General features: G+C 31.5%; 1 protein-coding gene across 1 annotated transcript; it reads right to left on the bottom strand.

Moving 5' to 3' along the window:
* Position 1: 1 nt before the first annotated feature.
* LOC148312677 (uncharacterized) lies at positions 2 to 10,996 on the bottom strand. The gene is made up of 5 exons (XM_088275473.1): positions 10,930 to 10,996; positions 4,106 to 4,541; positions 2,780 to 2,906; positions 2,193 to 2,344; positions 2 to 2,080 (listed from the first exon to the last, which is right to left on the bottom strand). Exons 1-5 carry the CDS (start codon positions 10,994 to 10,996, stop codon positions 121 to 123), a joined length of 2,742 nt encoding a protein of 913 aa, XP_088131599.1. The 3' UTR covers positions 2 to 120.
* Between the last annotated feature and the right edge of the window lie 2,912 nt (positions 10,997 to 13,908).

The following is a 13,908-nucleotide window of genomic DNA, read 5'->3' as shown; positions in this document are numbered from 1 at the left end:
ATATTGTATTATGTGATCCTTATTTATTAATCTAATTTCATCTGACTTAATTAATACATTAAGATTTTTTGTTTATAAAAGGTAAAAAAGTTTATCATTGTAAAAATGCATTGACAAATATTATTCCATTTCTAAATCAACATCGTTTTTAGGGCTCGGAGAGCGGTTATTTGAATCATATTTGCCCCATAATTGTTGTTGCTTCTTTAAACTATCCCTCAAAGATCTTAACTGATCTAGAACGACTGGTTGGCTCGGGTCTCCGTCACAATAATACGCGGACTGTTCTTTCTTCACTCTGTTAACACTGTCCAGGAATTGTTTCCTTTGATCAGTTTTTTCCTTGAATCTTGTATTTTGTTCATCCTTTATGTCTTTCTTCTGATTGTTTTTCTCGTCACCATTGGGAGCATTATTCCATATCTTAGGATTTCCATATTTATCGTTCATAAATTTTTGAGAGAGTGTTATTCCTCTCTTAAAACTATTTTTTGTTTCTGTGTAAACTTTCTTTTTATTTGTGTAATTGTCACCGATTCGAACGATGCCCGTTTGATCACATTCCAAAGGTGATATCTCGGTTGTCTCTATTGTGAAATTGGAAATGTTGATATCTTTTTCTTGTTTCCCATTTTTCTTTCTCCAGTAATTTTCACTTATGCTTACTCTGTTCCTGTCTAATTTAGGATAACTTTTAGATATCTCTCGAGGAGGGGTTGGTGACCTATTTTCGTCGCTGGAATGAGAAGTGTAGTTTTTTTCTTGAATACGCTTTCTTTGACGCAGTTTTCGCTTTTGTGGATAGAATATATCTTTTTCGCTTTGCTTCTTATATTGTGTTGGCGGTTTATTGACCCCCCATTTAGGTCTGGTTTCCATTTCTTTGTATTTCTCATCAAATCTCTTGTCTTTTTTGTATGAAAGGGAATTTAATTTTTCCTCAGAAGTGTTTTGTTCATAATTCTGGTTGAGAGCACTTCCCGGATTATCTTTTGTTCCTTCTTCGTTTGGTACATTTTCTACTTTTTGGTTAGTTTTATTTTCAAAGTCGGTTTGAGTGTAAACATCTTTACAATTTTGATTTCTATATTTGGAAGGAGTTAAAACTTTATTTTCTCTATTAGAAAGGGGTTCATTTTTATCTTGTGGTTGCATTAAATTTTTGTGATGCACACATGAGTTTTCTGTTGGAAACATTGCCTGCATGCTAACCGGTTGATGTAAGCATTGATACATTGAGTTCATATGTTGGGGCATTAAAAATGCCATTTGAACAGTGCTTCCGTGCGCATAATGCATGGGTGCTAGTACCTCATGTGTCATGGGTATTTGAACTAAACTTACTGGATTTTCAGCCACCAAATTTATTGGATTGTTTTGGTATGTAGAACTAGCAGAATCGGAATACATTCTCTGATTTTCATGTCTTTTACTAATATCTAATTGATCGGCTGAGTAGTTGTCTATTTGCCGACCATATCTAGCAGATTGTGGATTCGACATTATAATATTCGTTTCACTGCTCATTGGAACTATGTGGGAAACATTATCTTGATCAGATATCATTTTCCGCCTTGGACTGAATGCTTGTTCAATATAAATATTTTGTATCAGTTTAGATTCATTGAAGGGGTTTGATTGTTGACTGATACTTTCTGTTCGGCTGTATTGAGGATCTTTCGGTGGATCTATTTCAGAATTGATGCTCATTGCATCAAAATTATCTCTCATTTTCTTAATTTTTTTGTTTTCTTTTTCAAGTTTAGCAAGTTGTTCTGCTTTTTCTAATGCTTGTCTCAATGCTTCTGCCCGTTTTTGTTCCCTGTGTTGTTTTTCTTCTGAAATTCTTCTTTCCTCGGCTAGTCTTTGCCTCTCTAGATCAAGTTGTCTTTTAAATCTTTCTTCTTCATCTCTTTCTTCTTTGAGTCTTCTTTCCTTTTCTTCTCGCTTCCTCCTTTCTCTTTCTTCTAACTGTTGCATAATCGCAGCCTGTAGCTCTAATGCTTTAAGCCTTTTACATTCACGTTCTGCTTTGATATTTGGTTCGATATGAATATTTTGACCCAGAAGGTATGTGGCTCTATAAGAAAAAGAAACATGAATAGGTTTTTTATGTTACTTTAGTATTGCTAGTATAAAAGTATAGCCAGTAACATAGAATTGTGGTAAATATAAAACGAAAAATCTCTTACCTGTCATGGTTATGTTCTGCTGATTTAGAGTCTAGAGTTTCCATGGCTGATGAATGGTTGTTCATTTGATCAATCACAAGAATTTGAGATCCACCACTGTCAATCATATTGAGACCTCTTTCTACCAATGAAGGTGTTCCTTTCACGAGCATCTAAAATATTTAAAGAGCCATTAATAATATCTAAAAAGCGCAGTTGAAATATTTTTTTAGCTGCCTCATAATGTTTATTGTATAGAATACATAATATTTTTTTTTAATAAATTATTTATTGAATTAAACAAACCTTCAGATATTAGATAAGAGAAATAAATAAACAGTTTTAAATAAAAGTTCATCCCATGAAAATGATCATAATTGAACAAGGGAAAAGTTTATCTATTTATTCATAGCCCTATTCACTGATTTATTCATACTTTGGGAGTCAGTTTAAAATATGTTCTGTATTAAAAGTAAAATCCTAAAAATACCTAGAACAATTTCTTGAATTTAATAGATATATTTTTCCATAGGAAGAAGTCGTAACAATAATGAAACTTTGGAATAATAAAAAAAGAATCTTGCATGATTCAGTATTATTTTTTTTACCTGAGGTAGTCTTGATTCCGGGTCTCTTGGCTCCCACAATCTGCCAGCTGCAACGCCTCGATCACCCCACTTGGGTCTCTCTTCTTCCCGTGACAACTTTCTGTATTGGGCACTATCTGCTGCACTTCTGGATAAATCAAAAAATAAACTGTATTAGAACTTGCTAATGAATTAGTAAAAACTAAGAGGTCAGTAAACCTACCTGATAAGGAGAATATAAACTAGCATAATCAATACATAAAATACGTTGCTATACTGACGCTGATAATGTTGCTATACTACTTCAAACAGCCTAACTTTCTGCTTTGGAAAAAATAGTAATAAATGTTTAATAACTTGTCACTATCAGAATAATCTATGTCGGGCTGTAGTCCCGTGGTTAGTATTGCGGACCCTTGAGTCAGAGTTTCGAACCCACTCTACCACAATTTGATACTTATTTCTAATAATGAACCGCTCAGGCTCATAAAAAGTATGAAATTTAAGTATTTTTTAAAATAATAAATACACAAATATTTCCCTTTTTAAATTAAATTTAAAAAATATATTTATAATACTAACTGATTTTATGCTCTAACTACTATACTATACAGACAGTCGATTTTAACTTTCTATTAAAATTATTACTATTTTACAGCAATAGAAAAATTCAATTAGGATTATTAATATTACTTATTGCAAAATCACGATGTTTAGAAAAAAGGTTTTAAGGAAATTTTTATTTAAGGAATTAAAGAATTAAATAAAAACATTAACTCTTAAATTGTTTTAAATTCTAACACATGTAGAATATGTTTAATTTATGCACACCATAAATGCAATACGCCTATAAATAATAGGTTCCGAATGATTAACGTTTAAGAACGTTGCAAATCACCCACGTAATATGTAATATTTTATAGCGTATCAAGTATTTCATATCATAAATATTTTATTAAATGTTGAATAACTTCAATAGAACCCATCGTATTTTAACAGATTTTGCGGCAGCAATATGTGGTGCTTTGGTGTAATTATTTAGTATGTAATTAGGCGCGCCGAATATTTAACGAGTCGAACTGAACCGTTCTGAAGGAGGACCGACTAAAAATGATTTCAGCACTTTTCCCCGGCCGCAAACCCGTATACATTTCCATACTAACACGTGGATTACTTTTTTAATACGCATTGTGCTCGATACAAATATTGATTCCGAAAAAGTGTGACGCCGAATTTAGAAGGAGAAATTGCGTGTGGAAAAATTGGCTACGGGCAAAAACACTTTTGTTCCACTTAAAGAAATAATTACGTAAATAAATTTCGGTTAGATTTTTATTATTTACAAACCTATCGGAATGTTGCCAAGCCGGGAAAGATTGATTGTCATGGCGTGTGTCGCTTCGATCATTTAAAAACTTTTGTTTACTTTTCCAAAGTTCCGGGGAGGAATGGGGGGCTGAATCGCTCGCATATCCTGACGTTTCCCCTTCGCCATCCTCGTACCGGTATTTCCCATTTTGGGTCCTTTCCGGATGATCGTTTTTTGAGTATTTGATCTCTCGCTGCGTTGATTGGATTTCTGAATCATCCGCGTCTTGCATTTTCAGGATAGGCGGTAATGAAGGACTCCGTTGTCTGCGCGGAAGCAGGTCCTGTTGGGCGGTTTGCGGACACGTGTTTCTTATTTCCAATGTTGAAGCGTACCTGCTTCTGTTTTGGGAATATTTTATGTTGAATGCTGGCTGCGGTAGGCCCCACGGGCTGCATAAACTTTCCATCTCGGCTAAAAATAAAACATATTGAATTAAAGACCTAATGCACGAAAAATCTTTTACAAATTTCATTCGTCATGTTCTAATGTTGTTCCTCATATTTAATTTATTAATTTTAATCAATTTTCATTTGTTCTAACGGGTATATAAACAAAAGGTGCTGTATGAAAAAGTAATCAACCCATGATTTATTTTTCACATTTTCGTTTTGTTATTGTATTTTTTATTCAACATTTAATAAAACTATACATAACTAAACTAGGACATGCATTCATACCTATGAGTTTGCTCATTTACGAGAACAATTACTATTTAGAATGATAAAACAGGGTAATATTTAATAAAAGTATTCTGTAGAAAACTTCAGCTTAAAATAAATTGCGAGGTGACAAACGAAATAAAAATATGGCGATCAACATCCATTATATTAATACTTATTATATAATGCAATTTTTAAGACTTTTCATTTTTATTTATTAAACATTTAACTTAATTATAAAATGTATTTGAACTATATTTAATATTTGTAGCACTAACTTTGTGATTTTACATTTTATAATTAAACTGTAACTTTGTTTTAAAATCACTGTAAATAAATCACTATTTAAAGTGATTTTAAAACAAAGTTACATTTTAATTATAAATGTATTTGAACTATTTTACTTAATTAGTCGCTATTTTGATATTGACTTTTATTGAGATATTATTAAACATTATTTAATTAATTCCTTTGAATTATTTTAAAACAGTGTAGTGATATGATAATTATGTACAGTTAAAGTTACCTTCAAATGCGCCTCCTGAAAAATCACGATTTTTAAGTTGTTGCACTTTGTTACGAATGGGAAACATTATTTTAAAAACAATTTTATAGTTTTTTTATCAATTTATAAGAAAACACCGGATTTTCAAGAACAGTTTTTTACAATTTTCAATATCCAAATTCGTAACCTTTTTTTTACATATCGACAATAAAGGAAAGAAATAAATTACCAAAGAGAATTAAAAAATTGCAAATATATTTATATATTTTTAATACGTAATCTCATCTAAATCACGACCTTGAACACTGGCGCTTTTAAATATTAAAAATGATTGTTATGTCGCCAGTAACTTTTATCGAATGCACCTATCTAACGTTTATCGCTGAATGATTTTACATTATTAGCGAGTCGCGTGTCAAAAATCGTATCCACGGTCAAATCTACAATCAAATTTGTGTATTGTATATGAAAAGTATATTTTCAAAGTCCGCCAAATCCAGTCGCAATAAAATACTTTGAAAGGTTTTTTATAGTTCAATAATACCTCTTATACGAGGTTCTGATCACACGTCATATAGCACATTGGCACTATTTAGTAACTAGTTATAAATTTTCAGTTAACTAAATTTAGGAATATTTGTTTTAATTAGCGATAATGAACGCGATAAACTTAACTAAGTGTGCTTGTTGGATACACACTTCAAGAAAACATAATGGATGTTATCGAAATCTTTAAATCCAATGGTTTAGCGACTACCCAACCGCGAAGGTTTTACAATGATTATTATTTTTTCCATAATTAGTTCCGTTAATTAAAAAAAAGTGTAAAAAATTGAAAAGTTAATAATTTATTGTTTTAAAATCTGTGGCGGAAATCCTGCTCCTCCGGATTAGATGTTATTTTATTGTACCTATAGTAATATTTATAAGCATTCGGTATACATTAATTTTATTAAAATTATATTTTTACTAACATTTTTTTGAAGTAATTCACAGTATTTTTTAAAATCTCTTATTATTACATCTTTAATCCGTCGAAAATTGTAAAATATGGAAATAACTTTTCGCCTGACCCAAATACGAATATTTTAATGTCTTTGGGACGGGGAGGGAGTCACATGATGTCTTTCGTTCTTACGAACATTTGGAATAAATATTTACAATTTTTAGAGAAACTTCATGAAATATTTTTGAATATTTCATACATTTTTAAGTCACTTATATTTCAATTGTGTGAAGTCAGAGATAAAGTGTTCATTGGTTGTGCTCTGGTAGTTTATCATGAAACCATGAAGCCATAAAACAATCAGTAAATAATAATTAACAATCAAGTAAAGCGTTTGTAGTTGAGGTAAGTTACCAAATATAATATCCGTGTTTCGTAAAATCAGAGGGCATGAGCATTATTGTAAGAAAGCATTACTGGTTATATTCTAACACATCTTTTTTCGAATATGGTATTTCTATATTTCAATCACAATTTTACAGATGGTATGTTGAATGAATTGTTGACAAGTTAATACTACTACTAGTATTAGTACTACTATCATCAAGCCGTTTATCTACAGGGGTAGGCAGAAGGGATGGGACGTCACGGTCTTCTGTCCTGACTCCTTTATTGGCTGTGTATAGATGTGAAAAAAGCGTCCTTCACATCCATACATAGCCTCCGATTACGTTGACTTTTGACACCACCAGATTTAGGGTTCTGATTCTGGTCGTGCCAAAGATAATAAAAAAACTTAAATTCGTATGAAAATTATGAGGGATTTTTTTCTTACAATTCCATATTTCTGTCTCAAATAATTATTAATATTTTCTTAGCAGATTCATTTGCATTTTTTTGGAGATCCCATTCTCTACGGATTTGAATATTATTTTGGAATATTTTGGTATTTTGAAACTGCTAGGTGTAAATTTAAAAAAATAAGACGACGTTTTTAATCTTGATTTTTTGTATCTGATAAATTACGATTTGTTTGCTGTTGGAAATAATGTGGAACAAAATCTTCTGAGATGTTTTTTGTCAAAAGTGTTCAGATAGTATCAGGAAAATAGTTCTACTAACGTTGATGGACAAAGAGGAATAAGGGTTGAAAGATGTATTCTTCTGAAAAAAGTAAAAAATATGTAATCAAATTTGAATTACTATATTATAGAAATAATGCATACTAAATATGGAAGAACATATGAAGGGAAGAATACTAAATACTCGAATGTTTAATAAAATTTGTGCATGATCGTTGCTATTTCTTTTGAACCTTCATTCAAGGGGTTGCCCCACTTTTCTTTTTCCGGATATATATTTATTGTTTAAATCTTATTTTTTTTACTTTTTCCTTTCTTTATTATTATTAAAATTTTATTTCATTGGATTACCACTAAGGTATTAGGCACGCAAAATTGATTAATTAATTTAATATCGGGGTATTACATAAATTACAGGAATGATTGAGTTAAAAAGAGGATAAAAATTAACTTGTTTGACTTTCTAACTTCATTCAAAATATTTCCTAATAATTGTACCTAAAATATTTAATTATAGTTCTTAATATTTGATTTATGCTTCTAAATATTTATTAATTTTCTGATATAACATTAAAGCCTTAGGTAACGATGTTCATAAAGCCTATACGTAATAATATACTCGTAAATAAGCCGTAAAGCCTTCCAATGCAGGCACAGAATAGATTATCTCCCCCAGTTTCTCTCGGTGGTACGGATGTCGCGAAGGTTGCAACCATTACTGAACAAACTTTTCCCTCCAATGAATGAATTTGAATTCTTAGGGAAAAAGTTAAAGGCCTCTAAAAGTTAAGGGCCTACAAAAAGTTTACTTTTGAAATATTTCTTTGTCTTACTTAACATTTTAGGCTCTAATCTAAACGTTTCAAATAATTACGTATTTAAAAATTATTATTATTATATACAACAAATTTGTAACAAAATTGCGTGGAAAAACTAAAGTTTTTTTTAAAGCTAAAACATTTTCTCTCAAAATACCACTTATTTATTTATTATATTCGGAAATCAGCGCTATGATTTAGTGTTTAAAAATATAAATATTTTCATCAACTGGTACAATATCATTTTAAATTTCACCCGAAAACCCGAATGTTTTTTTCAGTATATGAAAAAAGTAACATATTCGCATTACGATTTATTTTTATAAATATCATAGGAGGATCTCTTTTATAAAAAATGGATCACAAACATTTAATGATTATTAATAGATTTTTTCATAATATGATGTTTTAATTTTCCGTGCATGGCATCAATAAATGAAAACATGTTTCATTTACGTAAAAAATGGCCGCATATTAGTATTTACATACATAACTAGTATTTACAAGCTAACTACCGAATCTAACTACAATCACTATAGTGATGTAATAGCACGCCATAACCCTTTCAGAAATAAAACGAAAAATGTGATAAAACCTTATATTTTCCTCACTCCACTGTGCGTATAATACTGAATACAAATTATGCATTTTTGTTTTGATCGATAATCACATAAAGGTAAGGTAAATGATGTTTTTAATAAATAAAATATATTATCTAATGCCATCGATAAAAATAACTAACGCCTTATCCACAAATTATTGATTATTGATTTACACTTCCCAGTAAAAAGTATTCTAGGCTGTGATACGCTCAGTAAAAAAATGTTTTTGTTTAGTTTTTAATCATTGTTCTACATACGAACTACTTTTTATTAAGTTTAAACTTTATTATTATACAATAAAAGTAGTCTTCTCTATTCAGGTATTATTATTGATGTTCAAACACTAATCTTACCTGAATGAAGCGTGGATTTAAAATATTGGTGTATATTATTTAAATAAAGTTTAAATTCTTCAATTAAAAAAATAATTGGTTGACGATATTCATCCGATCTACTATAAATTTCATCCAATACTGTATTTTTAATACTTTAAAATATGTTTTCCGTACAATAATTTAAGAATATAGAACCGTTTCAGCCTATTCTTTATCCTAATGGTATTTGATTTGTGTTTCAACTGACTTATTTATTACATCCCCTAACCAGCGCCGGATCAAGCACCCCGTCACTTACTGGAAAGGGTTATTTACTAATTTGTATTATTAATTTAATTATTGTATTTATTAATTGTAATACGAACATATTATTCATTCCTCTCTTGCAACAATTGTCTGGGCGGCTGTGCAAGTGAACCTTTGTAGGTCCGGCACTGCCCCTAACTGTAGACGTGTAATTTTAGTAAATTTGTACAAGTGCTATCTGCCCTAGTACAAATTTACCATAATAATACCCTAACCATTCATTACTATTCCAAGTTAACTTTTGGTTGGTAGAAAAAATTGTTTTATTGTAATAACCCCGTTAATATATTACATACAAAGTGTACAAAATACAACAAGTATGCCCATTAATAAAGGGTCCGCCAAAAAACTTTTTTTTTTCAAAAACAGGGCGCAAAACATCGAGTGTAGCTTCGGCTGTGTGGCACGTAGCGCCGTCCTGTTGAAACCAAATGTTGCCAATATCCTCCTCTTCAATTTTTGTGAACAAAAATCCGTTCAACATGGCCCGATAACGATCGCCATTGACTGTAACGGCCACTCCTTGCTCATTTTCAAAGAAAAATGGCCCAATTATGCCTCTGGACCAAAATCCGCACCAAACAGTGACTCGTTTTGGGTGTACCGGCTTTTCAATGTATGCGTGCGGGTTTTCTGTGCCCCAAATACGACAATTTTGCTTGTTTACATACCCGCCAAGATCAAAATGAGCTTCATCCGAAAAGATGATTTTTTTGGCAAAATCGGCATCTTCTGTAAGTCGATCGCAGGCCCACTCAGCGAAGCGAAAACGCATTGGATGGTCAGTTGGCTTCAACTCCTGAACCAATTGGACTTTGTATGGCGTCATACCAAGGTCTTTATGCAAAATTCGTCTCAATGATGTCTCCGAAATGTTCAATTGTTGAGAACGACGGTGAATTGATGTTGATGGCGCTTCACGCACACTTTCTGCCACAACATCGATATTCTCGGGTGTACGCACTGTTTTTGGCTTTTCACGCTTTGGTTTATCGATGAGGATGCCAGTTTCTTTCACTTTTTTCACAAGATAACGAACATACGGAGCTGACGGTGCTTCTCTTCTTCCAAAAACCGTACGCAATTTTCGCACACATTCTGCAACATTACCATGATTTTCAAAGTAATGTCGCAATATTTCCCAGCGTTGTTCAAGCGTATACACAACCATATTCGCTCAGCGGAAGGATAAAACTAATTATCTGTCAAATCAGACATGAGCTAAGTGTTACCATTTACGAAATAAGCACTAGTTGAAAAAAAAAACTTTAGATGGCGGACCCTATACATACTTTTTGTACTTGTAGAATTTTTAATAAATAAATTACAAATTGTATTTTTGTAAAATTTTAAATATTGTTTATCGTTAATTTTATTTTTAAATATGTAAAATATCATCTTATTTTTTTCTTACCGAAAACGAATTCCATTTTTAAATACCTTTGACACAAAAATAAAGTACATAAGTTTTATACACAACCAATATAAAAATCCGAGATAATCCGAGTGTCAACACTAACAGCAAGAAGACAAAATCACTACTAACCTCTTTCCTGAGCCCACTGAATTTTTTTCCGTTCCATAAGAGACATGTGCTTATTTACATCTAGCATAATGAACACATTATAATAATTTATTAGCACTTTCCACTAACTTAACATTGTGAGTAAAACGCATATTACTAACGAAACTGCGCTTTCTAAATACATGCGAATGCTCATACTTCCGAAACACGAATGCCAAGCAATTGCTTGTGCATATTTTAATAGTAAAAATTAAAGAAATTACGACTCCGTTGGCTGAGCACACTATTATGATAATTAAAAATCATCAAATCGTCTCGGTTGTTAATTGGAGCGAAGTTTTCGGTTCAGCCACCATCGTTACGTGTGTTATCTGATAAGTTTTCTTCGAAGCCTCTACGACTGTGGCAATACACAACACACACGTAGCATGCACTACGTACGTCGTGTTCTGAGGGTTGATTGCCCCACACTGAAGGAACTTATACACACACAGAGTTTCCTCGCTACATAACCTGCCGACTTTGTGGTCGTGCCTATTCAACAAGGGCGCGAGATCGCTTTTATGACGAGATTTTCTTTAATTTTTTATCAAACCACGTAGAACAAGTACCTTCACCCACATCATATTGTACATAATATATGAAACTTATATATACAAATGAAAAAATGCTCGTGGCGGTATTGTTAACTACGTAAATGTTAAAGATTACGAGAATTACAAAGATCACTAAGTTAACTATACAGAGGAAACGTTGTTTATTTTTTACGCATGTAACTAGGTTTACTAATTTCCCTCTATTTTTCTTCTACATTCCATCATTCATTCATTCCAAACCAAAAACCAAATATTAGTTCTGAAATAAGGTTCCTAGAAATAATGGAATTAAAATCAAGGATGAAAAGGACGGTTCTCAAAATTTTATTGATATTTCAACATACTAATAATTTAAAAAAAAATGGAGATGGGAATATAAGTGGCTGTATATGGATCTATCATTGTTAGATTGGGAAGATTTGGACAAAGTGAACATATTGTGAATAAAGTAAATGGTTTAAAAAAGTGAAGTAAAATTTAAAAACTATGTTTTCAGGCGTTTAAATTAAGCGTTTCTATTTCGATTCCAATCTTCAATCTCTTTGATCCTTTCTCGAAATATTGTGTGTGTGTGTGTGTGTGTGTGTGTGTGTGTGTGTGTGTGTGTGTGTGTGTGTGTGTGTGTGTGTGTGTGTGTGTGTGTGTGTGTGTGTGTGTGTGTGTGTGTGTGTGTGTGTGTGTGTGTGTGTGTGTGTGTATTACCATCACATTGTGAATTATTTATCTTAGATTTATTACTCAATCCAATCGATGTTTCTATTTAATAGAGTTCCTGGCATAAAATAGCAATATGAAAAGCGCTCAACGCAACAATAATAAATTTTGTTTACCAACTTATTATAGATTTACAAAACATTTATTGTATATAATATGAAATCACGTTAATCAAGCAATACTTGTTGCGTACGCATTTACTAATTTTACGGAAAATATTTTACTCATATACTTAAATTAATATTTTTCATTGTAGTCCATTTACTTTTTCACTGTCTAATTTTTTATTCGAAACTTGTGACTTTCTTTTTAGGTCAATACCTTATAAAATATTTACTCGGTATACGTATAGGTTACGTCATACGTCTGCTTTTGTACCTGTACATCAAAAAATAATTAAACGCCTTGACCGCAGTTTGTACTCGCGCCTGCATTTAGGCAACTGATCTTACCGTTATAATACATAATCCACCTTCGTAGTGTAATTGATTAGCGCGTTTGGCTACTATGCTGGAGGTCCGGGGTTTGATTCTCATGAGGGTTTTTTAAAAATTAAGGGATTTTTTACTCCAATATTTATTTATTATCATTCTGATGCAATACGGTGACCATTGGGTGCGGATAAGGGTTAGAAGAAAAATAATATTGTGTTTTTTTTTAATTGGCAACAATTACAATTAAAATATTATAAAATTAATAAGTTTTACAAACCCTATTATTATTATTATTTCATTAATTTATTAAAAAATAATACAATGTAAAAAAACACTTATGATAAAAAAAAATGTTTCAACATAATAAGTGCATAAAACGAGATTGAATACATGTTCGAATACACGTTGGTAATAAATCAAAATTGAATTAAAATGTAACTTTAATAATATTCAAACATGAAGTTTAAAGAAAATGATGAAAACATAATTATATTGTTATTTCACAAAAAAATATAAACAATATTGTTTAGAAAATGCGTGTATCCATGTTTCTTACTACTTTCATTCATATTAAAATACACGTTATTATTATTAAAAACGTCAATACTGTGAACACATTCTAGATTGTTATTCGTATATAATTTTAAGGGTGAGTTTTTCCCTGAATGTGTAACACAACTGTAACGTATCCGGGTCAATACCCGGAGTTGTAGGTCAGGCCGGTCATTTTCATATATTATGTACTTCACTTGTATATTTTTCATTATGTCTTCCTAACTGTCTAGTAATAAATGTTTTTTTCTAACACAATTAAATTTGGATAATACCTGATACGTGCATTCTTATAGGATCATCTATACTTTACATTACATTAATTTTAGTTTACATAGGGTCATTTATATTTCATGTAGGGTTTTTGCATTCTACCATACTATTGATTCTTCTTCTTCAAACCTTTATCCGCACCCCAATGGTGCATAGGGCACTGCATCATATAAACGCAGTGTTATTTTGATTGTTAACACAGGAAGAAAATGTGATCACCCATCCGCTTCAGGTACCAGTACAGGGTAATATTAAATAGGAAAAAAAATCTTATATTTATTGAATCTCCCCTGGGAAATGAACCCGGGACCTCCAGAACGGTAGCTGAGCGTGCTGACCATTACACTACGGAGGTGGACATAATATTAGAACGAAAAAACCCAAAAAAATATATGAATATCGCTAAACAGAACTTGTCCTGGTAAAAATAT

This window comes from Brachycentrus maculatus, unplaced genomic scaffold (genome assembly GCF_059751285.1).
Source record: "Brachycentrus maculatus isolate JH-2025_06_01 unplaced genomic scaffold, ASM5975128v1 h1tg000036l, whole genome shotgun sequence".
NCBI lineage: Eukaryota > Metazoa > Arthropoda > Insecta > Trichoptera > Brachycentridae > Brachycentrus > Brachycentrus maculatus.
Note: the sequence above shows the minus strand (reverse complement) of the source record. Positions and strands in the feature narration are given on the sequence as shown.